The sequence below is a fragment of the Lucilia cuprina genome, chromosome 6, assembly GCF_022045245.1.
Source record: "Lucilia cuprina isolate Lc7/37 chromosome 6, ASM2204524v1, whole genome shotgun sequence".
Taxonomy (NCBI): Eukaryota; Metazoa; Arthropoda; class Insecta; order Diptera; family Calliphoridae; genus Lucilia; species Lucilia cuprina.
This window is the reverse complement of record NC_060954.1, coordinates 61,059,875-61,075,476: the sequence shown is the minus strand read 5'-3', so window position 1 is coordinate 61,075,476 and position 15,602 is coordinate 61,059,875. Positions and strand designations below refer to the sequence as shown.

Sequence of the window (15,602 nt, the reverse complement as noted above, 5' to 3'; positions counted from 1 at the left end):
TGTATGCTACTAAAATCCGAGCAAACAATGGTTTACTAATTACTTTTTTAATATACAAAACAACTGCTAAATTTGATAATAATTTTTTAATATCTTTATTTTTTCTCAAATATTTATTATTTGAACTATCATGCAAGCATGACATGACAACATGACAATAATATCAACTCTGTTCGCATGCAAAATTAGTACTAAAATTTTCACTTTCTGGCAACATCAATATATTTTGCCCAATACGACGACACCCTGTGTACGCACTTTTAGAACACTCGGTTATAAAAGTTCATTGTATAGCATCATTGTTATTCCTCTGCCTTCGATTAAAATAAAAAATTCATCTTCGTTCTGATTGAGAAATGAGTAATTTTGTTTTATAACATTCGAGTTTTTCGCTTTTTCTTTGGATATATGAAATGAAGTTTGCCAAAAAGCCATAATTAATTAAAGTTTAATAATAAGAAAAACGCATTAATAGTGAAAAAACGGTTTATTAAGGAAAATAGAAAAAAAATCGAAAAGACAAATAAAAAAGAGAAGTAAACCTATGCATGACTGCAGTGAATTCCAAGTAAAAAAAAGTGTGGCAGCGGCTGTGAGGAAACGTAGAAGAAATCTAAATTGTTGTGGCGGCGGTGTGTGTGACGTGTAAATCCAAGTGTTTGCCAAGGTTTGCATTACAACTGATGATGATAAATTGTAAATGAAATTTATGAAAAAATGTCTAGCTTTAGCTTCAAACAAAAAGCTATAAATTAAAAGTGATTGTGTTGACCAAAGAGAGAAACAACTATAAAGTACTACAAAAGAAGTTATTGTATAATTTGTGTTTTTTGTTGGTTTTGTTAGCTAATATAATTTTTTTAAGCCAAATTAGAGATTTATTTAATATTTGTGTATGTGTTTTTATTTGATAGTACAACGCCTAAAACATGAAACGAAAAAAAAAACAAATATTAATTGCCTTGAACGACTGATAAAACAATACGAAAAAAAAACAACAAAAAAAGACTGAGTTCTTAAAACTTTTTTTCAAACTAAAGCAATGGAATGCCGGAAAAGGTTTTCTGATAGCAGAATGTTAATGACTGAGTTCCAGTGTAGCATTCGTTTTAAGTTTTGTGTGGAATTAAACAAGAAAACAACGCGTTTTTGTATATTTTGCATATTTTAGTTTTCGCTGTCATTCTTGCTGTATTTATTATTTGTAGTTGATTTTTAATATTATTGTTGTAATTAACAACAACAAAATGCGATGAAAAATAAAACTGTCATTGATGACGGTTGTGTGGTGATGATCACGCCCCAAGTTTTGTGTGTTTATTTATTCATTCATTCATTCAATCATTCATCATTCATACTCTCTCATTCTCTTCTATGTCTTTTATACTATTCATTTCCTATTATTTTATGCTCATTTTATGTTGTTTTTTTATAGTTTTTCTTTTGTTTTTGTTTAAAGTAGTCGTATATAAACTAATAATAAACAACAACAGCAGCAATATGTTGTAATGTTTACGGTTGGTTAACAACAAATCCAGTTTATGTTGTTTTATCGTTTTGTTGTTATTGTTGTATGTACCAGTATTATTAGATTCAATAAAATCTAGAGATGAATTGTTGAAAGTGAGTGAATGTAAACACGAAGAGAAATGTCATTCTACAAAAACAACAACAAAAAACTTTAATGATAATTCATTGACCTACAAAATTGATACGTGTTTTAAAGGAATCATTATTTTGCACTTGAAATGCATAATTTAGTTTTAAATATTGATTTTATTTCTAGTTTTTTTTATCTTTTGACAAAATGCCCAGTTTTACACTCTCTAAAGTTTTTGGCTAAATAAGAGTTAAAATTCAATTTTATTTTAAAAAACAATTTAAATTTGAAAAATTTTGGTCGTTAGTAATGTTGTGTATATTACTATTGTCTAGTTTAGGGTAGTAGATTGGCTTCTTATTTAGTTCCTTAGACTAAAATTAGATTTCAATTATGCTGGTTGACCTAAAACATGTAATTTTAACGGAAGTTTTATTAAATTTTGCTAATCGTATATACTATGGACTTCTTACAGTGGATTCTTGAAGATTTTTCATAATTAATAGTAATTTAAAACCACAAGTTTTCCAAAGGTTTTCTCAGGTCCTTAAAATGACACCTCTTCCCTCTCTATATTTAAAAATAGACCTATTTGAACTTTATTTTAAAATACTTTACAATCCTTAAATATTGATATTTGTTCCTGATTTGTTAATTAACTTGTAATCTGTACATAGAAAACCCCCCCAAAAAAAACTGTTGTTTTCCCCAACTTAATCATAAATCAATAAATAATATAATTTTCATTAAAAACAATTTCAACAATCAACACTATTTGATTTCTCATTTTGCATTTATAAGAATTTTTCATAACAACTTATGTGGTTTTTATTCTATTTCCAGTTTTCAATTGAACTCCATTGATGCATCATTGTCGTTGTCGAAATGGGGAAACTACTTTCAAAAATTTTTGGTAACAAAGAAATGCGCATTTTAATGTTGGGACTGGATGCAGCAGGCAAAACAAGTAAGTTATATATGAAAATAATTTCTACTTTCTTTTGTACAAGTATATCACAAAAAAAAAAACACATTAATTTATGACATCCGTTTATGTTTTTTTTTCTCATTTTCTTCTTAACATCAGCAATTTTATACAAATTAAAATTAGGTCAATCTGTAACAACAATACCCACTGTGGGGTTCAATGTAGAAACAGTCACCTATAAAAATGTCAAATTCAATGTCTGGGATGTTGGTGGACAAGATAAGATAAGGCCATTATGGCGGCATTATTATACCGGTAATTAGTATTTTCATTGACGATTGTTAATTCATGCAATTTATTACAAAACTATTTTACACTTTTCTTATCAAGATTAGTTTTTTTATATTTATTTAATTTTTTCATTGAAAATTATTTTCCAGTTTGACTGATTATTTATTTTTTTAATCTTTTGTAGGCACACAAGGCCTAATATTTGTAGTAGATTGTGCAGATCGGGATCGTATTGACGAGGCTCGAACAGAACTACATCGAATTATAAATGATAGAGAAATGAGAGATGCCATTATATTAATATTTGCTAATAAACAAGATTTAGCGGATGGTGAGTTAAATAAGTTTTTTTTTAATGGAAATGAAAAACATTAAATTCTAATGGCCTCTATTGTTTATTCTATATTCTAATTAATAGTAGAGTCTATAGTCTAGTCTATAGTTTATAGTCTGGTCTAAATTCTAGTCTATACTTGGTCTAGTCTTTAGTATATTCTATAATTCAGTCTGCAATCTAGTCTCTAGTCCTGTTTATAGTCTAGTCTTTTGTTTAGTCTGTAGTATATTTTATAGTCTAGTCTGTAGAGTAGTATATAGTCTAGTTTACAGTCTAGGCTATAGTTTAGTCTATAGTCTAGTCAATACTCTAGTCAATAGTGTAGTCTATAGTTTAGTCTATAGTCTAGTCTATAGTCTATTCTATAGTCTATTCTATAGTCTAGTCTATAGTGTAGTCTATGGTCCAGTCTATACTCTAGCCTATAGTCTAGTCTATAGTTTAGTCTATAGTCTAGTCTACAGTCTAGTCTATAGTCTAGTCTATAGATTAGACTATGAACTATAGACTAGACCAGACAATAGACTAAACTACAGTCTAGACTATAAAATAGACTACAGACTAAACAAAAGACTACAGACTAAACAAAAGACTACACTATAGACTATATACAGGACTAGAGACTAGATTGCAGACTGGATTATAGTTTAGTGTATAGTCTAGTTTATAGTCCAGTCTATAGTCTAGTCTATAGACTATAGTCTAATCTAGTCTATAGTCTAGTACATATATAGTCTGGTATATATTTTAGTCTTATAGTGTAGTTTATAGTCTAGTCTATATTGTATTCTATAGTCTAATATATAGTCTAGTCTATAGTCTAGTATATAGTATAGTCTATATTCTAGTCTATAGTCTTGTCTATAGTCTAGTCTATAGTCTAGTCTATAGTCTAGTCTATAGTCTAGTCTAAAGTCTAGTATATAGTCCATTCTATAGTCTACAGTCTAGTATATAGTCTAGACTATAGTCTAGTCTATAGTGTAGTCTATAGTGTATAGTGTAATATATAGGTCTCGTATATAGTCTAGTCCATAGTCTAGTCCATAGTCTAGTCTATAGTCTAGTCCATAGTCTATGGTATAGTCTATAGTTTAGTCTACAGTCTAGTCTATAGTCTAGTATCTAGTATAGTCCATAGTCTAGTCCAGAGTATGTGGTCCAGTCTATGGACTAGTCTATAGATTAGTCTACAGTCTAGTCTGTAGTCTTGTCTATATTCCTGTATATAGTCTATAGTCTAATATATCGTCTAGTCTATAGTGTAGTCTATAGACCAGTCCATAATCCAGTCTATAATCAAGGCGATAGTAAAGTCTAGTCTGGTCTACATTCGAATATGTAGTCTAGTATAAAGTCTCTCCTTTATACTTTTAAATTTGTTTTAATAATTTTTTTTTTTTTTTATTTCAGCAATGAAACCTCATGAGATTCAAGAAAAATTAGGCTTAACTAGAATACGAGATCGCAACTGGTATGTGCAACCTTCCTGTGCAACAACTGGTGATGGCTTATACGAAGGCCTTACGTGGCTTACCTCTAATCATAAGTTATGAGAATAATTTAATTGAAACTCAAAAATAAACAAAACAAAATATATTATATTAACCCCCGATGAAAAAAATCACACAACAATATTTATTGTATGCAAATTTTATTTGAATTTAAACAAAAGGAGAAATTCTTAAAAGAGAAATACATCAAGAACAGAAAATACAAAAATAAAGAAAATCAAATCTTAATTATTATTATTATTTAACAAAATTCAAGTAAAACAATTTAGTGAAAACAAAATAAAACTAATAAATTTATAATAATCCAACACGAAAGAAACAAAGGAATTCTAAAAATACCACAAACATGTTTTTTTAGCATTTAAGATATATTTGTAAAATATTATTAAAAAACAAAACAAAACGAAATAACTTACTCAAAACAATAGTTTGAAAAAAGAAAACAAAACAACAGGCAAATGTTAAACAACCTCCTTTCCCTCATTTATGTTTAAAGCAAAGGATTTAATACGAAATAAATCCTAAACAGAAACTAAAAGTATATGCATATATTATTAATATATATAAATATAGTAAATATTAATTATTATTTACCTTTTTATTAATTATTATCTATTATTTTTTTTGTTTAGATGTAAACTTTAAGTTTTTTTAAATAACGACTTGTTAACGAGTCCTTAAAAAAAGAAAATAAAAAAGCAAGCAAAAACAAGTAATTAATTTAAATTAATTAATTGATCATATATAAATATTAAAATAAATTTAAAATTAGTAAGAAAAAACAAAACAAACCAACAAATAATGTATGTAATAAAATAAAATACAAAAAAATAAAAAAAAACAAAACAAGAAAAACATCAAGAATCAACAAGCATCAAAAAAAAAAAAATAAAGAAGAAAAAAAAAAATAAACTATTCATATTGATTGAATAAAACAATTAAAAAAAAAACAAATTTATTAATTTTGCAAAATGTTTTTTTATTACAAAAGAGTCTTATTTATTTAAAACAATAGGACGAGAATATTAACTGCCATTCAACGTAAGAAGCTTAATGAGGAAAATATTATAATTACGTTTCGTATTTATTTATAATACAAGTTATTTATTAAAACACTATATATTAATAAAAATGTTATAATAATTTCGTTTCTATTATATGAACAGCATATTTTTCATTATCTTTGAAGAAAGAGTGGACATTGTTTTAGTTCTATGGACGGTATTATAATGATATAATACCTTCTTCTTAATATGGTCATCTATTAATAATATATATAAATGAAATAACAATTCAATGTAAAACTAATTTTAAAAAAGTCTAAAAGTTTAATTCATAAAGACCGCCTTCCGAAATTGGAATATCTCCATTATTTAATACATAAGAAAACACTTTTGACTTGCTGTGAAATGAATTTAGAAGTTTGAAAATTATTGGCCCCAATTCTGCATTTCAATTCAAATTGAAATTTTCTCCGTTTGACAACTTTGGTATTCTGCATTTCAATTCGACTCTTCACCACATAAACAACGACTTACAAAAACGTAGGTACGATCGTAACGCAAAATACACACGTTCGTAAAGCATTGAAACGAAAAGGAATTGCTACTTCTTCTTACGATTCAGTTTTTCGATCGTTGCGTAACGTAATCGAAATGCAGAATAGGCGTGATTGTTATCAAAATCTGGCAACCCAAACACCATTCACGTCTAGGGTTTCTGAATCTATTTCCATTAAAAACCCTATTTGACTTGTGCTTTTAGAACTTAGTTTTCAATGACTACTGTCTACCGTCTGCCTTACATTTAAGTACTTTTACAATAACTTAGACATAATCAGATTCGTAAGTACTTTATTTTGTGGTTTGCCATATTATTTGATCTCGTGGTGGCAACAAAGCTTCTGTGTAATTAGGTATTTTGTGCGTTAAACAATACTACTTTTTAACTCATTACTTGTAAGTTTGGTAGTTATTTGTAAGTAATATTTTCTAATGAAGTAGTTGTTGTTGTAACAGCTAAAACTATACAATTTTTAATCCGGGTGTGCTGTATTTAGGTCCAAGCTTCAATAGGGTTAGTCGATAAATCCATTGCGCTTGGCTGGAAAGTTGAATATGTGGTGGGTATCATGGGGACCCTGATTACATTATGAACATATATTGGGGATGAAACAGCCTATGCGGGACCGGCAGATGTTGAGCTCGTTGCTCCATCCCGATTGCAGATGTACCAAAGCATCTTTTGTTTTCCGCGGCAGGATCTTCTTTATATCTGGTATGGGCGACCTCGAAGAACGACTTGCATGTGATAAAATTAAATCGTGGTATTGATGGCGTCTTTATAAATGTCGTTAAAAGCTCCGATCCAAGGTATCCTGCACATATGTATCTTCGTATACTCTCCTCGTATACACAAAGGTCCTTACTGACATAAAACGGGGAAGCATCCAACTGTGTTATGTTATAGTTGGAATGTCTCATCCGGTGACATCCTATAAGGATGACACATTATTTTCATTGACTGGGAGGATCTTGGACTGGAGGACTGGAAGAAGTGGTGAATAGCGGAATTTTTTACGTTTTTTTCTGGGCTGCTATACTTTAATTTATTCGTTGCTAACAACAGCGTAAACGTATAATATCCGCCACATTATGGAGGTGTAGGGTATAAATAATACAGATACTATTTTAGGTTAGGTATCGAGATCAGTTGTTTCATAAGTAGATCATTTGGGTTACGTTAGTGTTCACAGGAGTGTTATCTGATATTTGCTTCTAGAACTATGTGATATCTTTATATTTGAAAATTTAAAAAAAAAATTAAATTTATGACAAATATGAATGTAAAGTTGTGTTGACAAAAAATTGTATTATCTACAACAGTATTTACATGAGGGAAAGGGTAAATATGGTTCTATCATTATAAATTTTAATTTGATTACTCTCACCATCTCCGAAAAAGTCTTTACGAAACACTGTGACTTTGGCGTCCTCCATGTCGGAGGCAAGGAGATCGTCCTCGTCAACAGACTCTTCTCCCTCTTTAACCAACTTAGAAGCTGATTGACTCAGCGAAAGGTCAGTGTCGTCGTAAGACATATCCGCAGCGGATTGATCAAGATGGGGATCATCCTGTTCCAATATTCCCTTGTCGTCGCCTAGGTAGACACGAAGGAGGATCGACTCGAAACCGTAGTAGACTTGTCTCTCGGGAAGTGGCGCCAATGACTCTTGGCTTAGAATCACAACAATTCTTCTGGAACTGCTTACATGTTTAGAAACCCTTTTAGTCTTGAGTTGGAAGGTACGGATTGCCGACTTGTACATACTCCAGTATCGCTGCTTTTTCGTTTGGTTCCGCAGTTATTATGGCGGTAGATCTAGGCCTTCGTGGTATCTCGTCCATAGAGACCACTTCCAGCATAGCGCCTTCCCACGGATTCTTTATCAGCGACATTCAGGAGCAAAGTTGAGCGCTCGTTGGAACAGGCCATTAACTTCACTCTATTGTGAAACAAACCGCCGTCCACTGTGGTCCACACTATGGTGAGGACGAAAAATGTTGGATTATTTTAAAATATGTATAATGAAAATCCATAACATATATACTTTTATGGATTGTAGACAAATATTCCGATGTGTTACAGTCTATGACAGTATATTCTAAAGACAGTCCGATTGACAAGCCTATGTTTCGTACTTGATTCAAGTATTTTGTAATTGATTCCAATTAAAACATTCTTAACTTTTTGAGATATAACCAGAAACACGGTTAAAAATATGAAATTTTCAAGAGTTTTCACTAATGCCTCCAATCTATAAAAGGACAACTTTTTCACCACTTTACAAAAAATCTAATTAATGATAAAATAAATAAAGATAAGTTCAAAATAAATTAAAGTATTTAATAAAATCCAATATCTACATTCTAATTGCAAAAAAATTCATTTATATAGTTTTTTTGGTTAAATATTCGTTAAGAATCACAAATCAAATACAAAAATCAATAGAATAAAAACGCAAAAAATAAAAATAAATTAAATATGTTGTATACTAATTAAATGTTGATTCGTATTTAAAAAATAAAACAGCAAATGTTACTCACATCCTATTTGCAGATACTTTTTGTATAGAGAGACCATTAATCAACAAACAAATTCATTTATTTACACTGAAATTATATACATACAACATACATACATACATACATATATACAACATATAAAAAAGATTGGAGTGGATTTATAAAATGTACTTGTTCTCTATTATATACATACAGCATAAGTTAGTTTGTATGTGTTTCTGGTCCTCAATTTGGTGGCTCTGATTGTGAGGTTGAACAGTCATTTGTTCAAATATCAACAACCACCACCATTTACAAACAGCCGGATGCTCGGCCATTATTGTGTTATTTTATATATGTATGTATAACTTTAGAGATGGGAGATATGATTAACAAATTGCTGTTTGTAGGAAAACATAAAGTGGGATTTCAAAATGCCCAAAATTACTGGAATAAACATCATGTATCACGATGTTAATATGAAAAGAAACTATTAAGTTTTATTAACTTATTAGGAAGTTTTAAATCCCAATACTTGAATTATATAGTAGAAACGACTTCTTAAAAATTATGAAAATTTAATTTTTTTAAATTTTGACATATATTCGATTGTTGAAAAATCTATTCATATAATCATACCCAATTCCAGTTGACTCTCCATTTAGAAATTATTTCATTATCCTGATTCCAAAAGATTTTAAGAGATTTCCCTATACTAAAAATAATTTTCCTAAACTTGGCAATGTTGATTTATGGCATTACTTTAATACTACTTTACTCACATGTTGTTCATTTGGGTTGCATGTTGTCTCACTCTAACGCACCGTATCATATGTTGTATCTAGATATTTACAACTCATACATATATCTCATGAATTTGAATTCTGTTCTTTGCTAACAAAACGATACACAACAAAAGCAAAAGAGCAGCAGAGTAGAAACTTCGTCGAAGGCAGTGACTGCGGCAGCATTTAAAGCAGATACAATGCTAGTGATGGTATTGTTTGTTGTAAATCGGGTATGAAATTTATTAAAAGTACCAAAGGATGATTTTTCGACTTTGTGTAGGATTCTTGTCTATAGTTCAATATTTAGACCTGTCTAAAGTTTAGTCTATAGCGTAGTCTAAAGACTAGTGCAAAGTCTAGTCTATTGTCTAGTCTATAGTCGAGTCTATAGTCTAGTATATAGTCTAGTCTATAGTTTAGTCTATAGTATAGTCTATAGTTTAGTCTATAGTCTAGTCTATAGTCTAGTCTATAGTTTAGTCTATAGTCTAGTCTAGTCTATTGTCTATAGTCTAGTCTACAGTCTAGTCTATAGTCTAGTCTATAGTCTACAGTTTAGTCTATAGTCTAGTCTATAGTCTAGTCTATAGTCTAGTCTATAGTCTAGTCTATAGTCTAGTCTATAGTCTAGTCTATAGTCTAGTCTATAGTCTAGTCTATAGTCTAGTCTATAGTCTAGTCTATAGTCTAGTCTATAGTCTAGTCTATAGTCTAGTCTATAGTCTAGTCTATAGTTTAGTCTATAGTCTAGTCTATAGTCTAGTCTATAGTCTAGTATAGTCTATAGTTCAGTTTAGTTTATACTCTTGTCTATATCTTAGTCTATGTCCAATAGTCTAAATCTTTGTCTATTGTATGGTGTATTCTATAGTATATATATCTATGGCCTTGGGTTAGTCTATTCTATGTTCTAAACTATAATCTGTACTATGGTCTAGTCTATATTTTAAGCTGTAGTTTATTCTATATATTATATTATCAGTTCTATAGTAATTTGATAAATATGTACTTTTTGACACAATTTTAAGAAAAAGTACTTTTGAAACAAAATTCGTCCAAACCCATTGTAAATGTTTAAATAAAGGTAGACAACACAGAACAGCATCAGATAACGACGACATAGTGGTTACTTTTTGATTTCATAGATGTCTCGTACTTACTACGTATGCTCCACCCTACTTTCGAAAATATGAATAACAACAGCAACAACAACAATGGAAAGAAAATCTAAAGGGCGTGGCCACTTATGAATGAATTCTTGTCTTGACTTTTGCATTGGGATAATGTATGATTTAATGTCATCCATACATATACTCAGATATATGTATATATGTATGTATGTAGTTAAATGTATCTATATGATATGTAGTATATGTACATGTGTAGCATTAAATGTGTCAAACACATACATATCTGAATAATATAAAAGTTTTTATAATAAATCCATATTACGAAGGACCTACCATACCTCAAATAATGGATGTGGCTAGAAGCAAAAGAAGAACCTAAAGACAATATTAAATTTATAAAAAATTAATTTCCATTATATACTTTAAGTTTAATTGATATTTTACAGCTTTAATTTTAAATTCACATGTTTAAACTTAAAAAGAAGCTGTTTTATGATCGTCGCCATTTTCCTTTAAAAAATCGGAAGTTTCGAAACCGCTCGTTGAACAAGTTAGATTGTTATTTCAGATTCTTACTTACAAAATAGGGTTTTATGAAAACATCGAATATTTTTGGAAATTTCGATTTTTTAAGTTTTATCTCGATATCATTACTGTGCTCATTCCGCTATTAATGGAGCAATTTTGAAGATTTTTAACAGCAAACTTCTGGAAACCATGACTGATAGAATTTTTGAAAATTCAAATATTTAGGTTATTCTTTAAACTGATAGACATAAGAGCAGACATGCAGACAGACATGGCTAAATTTACAAGGATTTCGAATATTATTTTGCAACCATCTATAATTTTCACCCAAAAATCATACTTTAGGGGCGAAAATATCGTTTTTCGTGGTCACCGATATTTTGATTAAACATACAAAATAGATTTATCCTCATATTCATAAAGATATTAATAGTTTATTTTAGATTTATTGTACACATTTTCCACACAATTAAGCAATTTAATCTGTACGAAAATTTAAGATAAAAGTTGATCGAGGAGACACAGCTAAACATGATAAGATGTATAATTGAAAAACTTTATATATCTTCTAATCATTTTACTGAAGGATAATGATCCTATACTTGTAGATATTTTAATACAATTTAAAGTATAACAACAAATAAAGTGAATTAAAAATGAGCAGTAGCAGAAGTAGAGGCAGAAGTAGAAGCAATAAAGTAATCAATAACAACACAACAATTACGAAACAAAAAGGAAAATGTCAAAGCACACGATTATCAGCTCTCGGTCATGATGTGAATGATACAAAAGGTAACAACTACTAACAGAAAATGAAAATGTTTCTTTCTAAGGACACAAAAGGATGGCTGCTTAAAAGGATACACATACAAAAATATGAACAACAAATGAATGTATGTATGTGTGTAGGTTGGTTTGTATCTAATGTATATTGTATCTGACATTTAAAAAATATCTATAGATATGTATGCACAATATAAAATGTATGTATGTATTAACGTACATCTCAACCAGCAGAAAGCAAAAATAGCAACAATAACAAATACATACTAATATATTTTAAAGCAGAAAAGAGAATTCAGAACTAGAAAAAGACGATACAAGAGAGAGTATATGGAAGCCATTATGGTGATTTTTTACTTTGAGTCCTAGAACGAGTGTAAGTGTGTGAGAATAAGTATGAGTTGATAAAGTGGCTTTTATTGTTGTATTGTGTTTGTCATCTTGAAATGTTTTTGGTATTTTGTGGCTTGGCTTATGTAGCTGGAGCAGTAGCAATGGTAGCAAACACTAAAAACCCCAATCCTCTACATCAAGAAGGACGAATCAAAGCAAAAGTACTAGAATATTTTATCTTTAACAGCAGAACATTTAAATGATGGACACTTTTTCCATTTTGTTGGCATGTATCGTTTATAGTCTAATGGAGAAGTTCGAATTACCTTGAAAAAGATGCTATAGTCTAGTCTATAGTCTAGTCTATAGTCTAGTTTATAGTCTAGTCTATAGTCTAGTCTATAGTCTAGTCTATAGTCTAGTCTATAGTCTAGTCTATAGTCTAGTCTATAGTCTAGTCTATAGTCTAGTCTATAGTCTAGTCTATAGTCTAGTCTATAGTCTAGTCTATAGTCTAGTCTATAGTCTAGTCTATAGTCTAGTCTATAGTCTAGTCTATAGTCTAGTCTATAGTCTAGTCTATAGTCTAGTCTATAGTCTAGTCTATAGTCTAGTCTATAGTCTAGTCTATAGTCTAGTCTATAGTCTAGTTCATATTCTTGCCTATAGTCTAGAATATGAACTATGGGCTAAAATATGAACTAGTCTATAGGCTAACTAACTAAAAAACTAACAAACTAACTAACTAATCGCTAATGAATTCAGATATTACATTCCACAGAATTACTGGTTCTAAAATTCTAAGGAACTATGGAAAGTTAGTTCCTTAACATTCGACAATAACTCCATTCATAGATCAAAATTTTTCGGAGGATCTAATATACAACCTTTCTTTAACCGACTCTAAGCTAAAGGTTTTACTTTTACAGTTAAACTGGTAGGTTGATTAACAGATTTATGTTTTTTCCCTAAAATTTTGATATGTACTCTTGGAGTTTCTTAAAATGTTGCAACAAATATCGAATTTAGATAATTAATACATATTTTCTAAAATTAAAAATGTAAAATTTTCAAAGTTTTTACTGCTTATAAAGTTCTAACAGTTTTTAAGTGTTTGTATGTGCGTGTATCTCTAAAGAGCTGTCAGTGGTGGGTGGTGCTGTTTTGTCTCCCATTTGAAATTTGTAGATGTTTTGGTATGATGATTTGGTTTTTGTACAACCTCCTTTAATGTTGATTCTTAGGCGGCTGATGCTGCTTATGAGTTCTTTGCTTTTTATATTCTATATGTCGTTGTCGTCTGTCTTTCGGTATAAATGTATGTATGTATGTCTATGTGTTTGCCTCAGTTGGATGTGAGCTGAGTGGGTGGTTGGTTTGTGAAACATAACTGGTGGTAAATTTGGGAGTTTACTAATACCGCTGCGAATATACTTATATAAACAAACATACATACGTACATACATAGCACAACCTTCACATAAATATGAATCAGTATCTTTGATGCTGGATGCTTACGATGATGATGACAACAACTTTGCTGTTGTTGCTTTTGCTTGCTCTTTGCTCATTCCTGATTGCGGGTTAAACAGAAATTGTCTGTCTGTGTGTATGTGTATTTGTATGTGGGGCTGTATTTTTAAGGGTTGGCCGGTCATGTTGTTGTGTTTTGTTGTACGATGAAAAAGCACAACAACATATTATACATTTTTCATCCATCCATCCATTCATTTAATAACATTCATGCAAACACACATACAAATACTGAAAGCAGAGTAAAAAGTATTTAGCTCCTGTCATGGTTATTGTATGTGTATGATGTTTTTTGTGATAAATCTTAGATCGTACATCGAAACGTTAACATCGCGGATTCACATTTAACCTGTCGCATTGCATCGCATCGTATCGTGTATTTACTTATTTCGCTCTCTGTATGTGTTATGGGAATACTACGGGTGCGTGTGGCATTAAATACACAAAAAAATTCAAAAATTAAAAATTGAAGTGAATTATTTACTTAAATACTACTCTTTGGCTCCGACCAGAACTACATCAACTCCAACTCTCTGTTTCTGTTTGTGATTCCGATTCTTATTTCTTCCGCATCCGACTGCCACACAATTACAATTAATCACTTTCATTAATCCTCTAGCTGCTGTTGCCGCTACTTCATCGTAAAATTAATTTGTGTAAATATTTGTTTTGAAGAAAAAAATAAAAGAAAAATAGAGCAAAATAAAAATTAAATAAAAAAGAAATTAAGCTTTAATTCCATTAAAAGCACAAAATATCTAAATAAAAGTATCGTAATTTGTTTGTGTGTATGTGCATTAGATTTGTGGTTTTACAAATGATTTCATGAAATATTTATGTAAATTTACATTTTCTATAAAGAAAAATCAAATTTCGAACAAGTGCTAACATTATAAGTGATTTAAAAAAAAGAATTTTATAATTAAATAAAAAATAACAAATAAAACTATGAATAAAGAAGAATCGGTCGTACTATCTCGTCCTTTGACACAAGGTAATGTTAATATCAATAAATAATTAAATTTTACCGTCGCTATTTGTTTTCGCACAATTTTTAACATTTTCCTTCAATTGTTAAAATTTTATTGTTTGTGTACCACTGTGAAATTAATTTACTATATTTTGAATAGAAATGAAACATTAAACAAGTGATATGAACATATTATTCATAACAATCCGCCGGCTTATGATTTGACATTCAAATATTTCTTTCCATTATCCTAAGATCAATGACTTTTCTAAAAACCTTCCCACTCCCTTAATAAAGCTCAAATTGATAAAATTCCGAAAATATTTAATTTCTCATTCAAAAACAATTTTAATACGAAAAAACTAAAATCATCTGCAGTTTCTTGAGCAAAATATAAGAAGTCCAAAACCGATTTAATAGTTGGTTAGGGACTGCACTAATAGGTTAAACACACAGGCCGACCAAAGATTGAGCAATGCTGAATCCGAATCTGGCATCTCCATCACATCTGGGATTTGAGATATGGTGTCCTGAAGTTTTAAAAACGACTTTTTTGGACCTTTTCGAGCCCTTTATTTATAAAATTTTGTCAGCTTTAAAATAAAGGCCTAAAATTTTATATTTCTTCTTTCTTTTTGGAGATGTCTTTAACTTTCGCCAGAGATGTTATTGAGATGTCATCTCATAAAGTAGATAAACGGAAAAGTATTGATAATATTGATAAATCGAATCAGAAAATGATTTTGAGTTGAACGGAACTGAGGGCTCAATATTTTTGTTCGTTTTAAACAATATTTACAAA

At 29.9% G+C, this 15,602-nt stretch overlaps 1 protein-coding gene across 3 annotated transcripts; it reads left to right on the top strand.

Annotated features, from left to right (window-relative positions):
- The first annotated feature begins 290 nt into the window (after nucleotides 1-290).
- Nucleotides 291-5,338, top strand: LOC111677991 (ADP-ribosylation factor 6). Of its 3 annotated transcripts, none has more exons than XM_023439205.2 (5): nucleotides 291-696; nucleotides 2,444-2,567; nucleotides 2,688-2,843; nucleotides 3,004-3,150; nucleotides 4,570-5,338. In XM_023439205.2, exons 2-5 carry the CDS (start codon nucleotides 2,486-2,488, stop codon nucleotides 4,710-4,712), a joined length of 528 nt encoding a protein of 175 aa, XP_023294973.1. In that variant the 5' UTR covers nucleotides 291-696; nucleotides 2,444-2,485; the 3' UTR covers nucleotides 4,713-5,338. The 3 variants fall into 3 exon arrangements, with proteins under 3 accessions (XP_023294973.1, XP_023294972.1, XP_046811151.1); XM_023439204.2 differs by having other exon boundaries at nucleotides 293-667; XM_046955195.1 differs by lacking the exon at nucleotides 291-696 and adding an exon at nucleotides 772-794.
- The last annotated feature ends 10,264 nt before the right edge of the window (nucleotides 5,339-15,602 follow it).

Bases quoted from the DNA above. Each gene is read 5' to 3' on its own strand.
- LOC111677991 (XM_023439205.2), top strand. From the start codon at position 2,486: ATGGGGAAACTACTTTCAAAAATTTTTGGTAACAAAGAAATGCGCATT. The intron at 2,844-3,003 runs GTAATTAGTATT...AATCTTTTGTAG, and splicing joins ATGGCGGCATTATTATACCG to GCACACAAGGCCTAATATTT. The intron at 3,151-4,569 runs GTGAGTTAAATA...TTTTTATTTCAG, and splicing joins TAAACAAGATTTAGCGGATG to CAATGAAACCTCATGAGATT.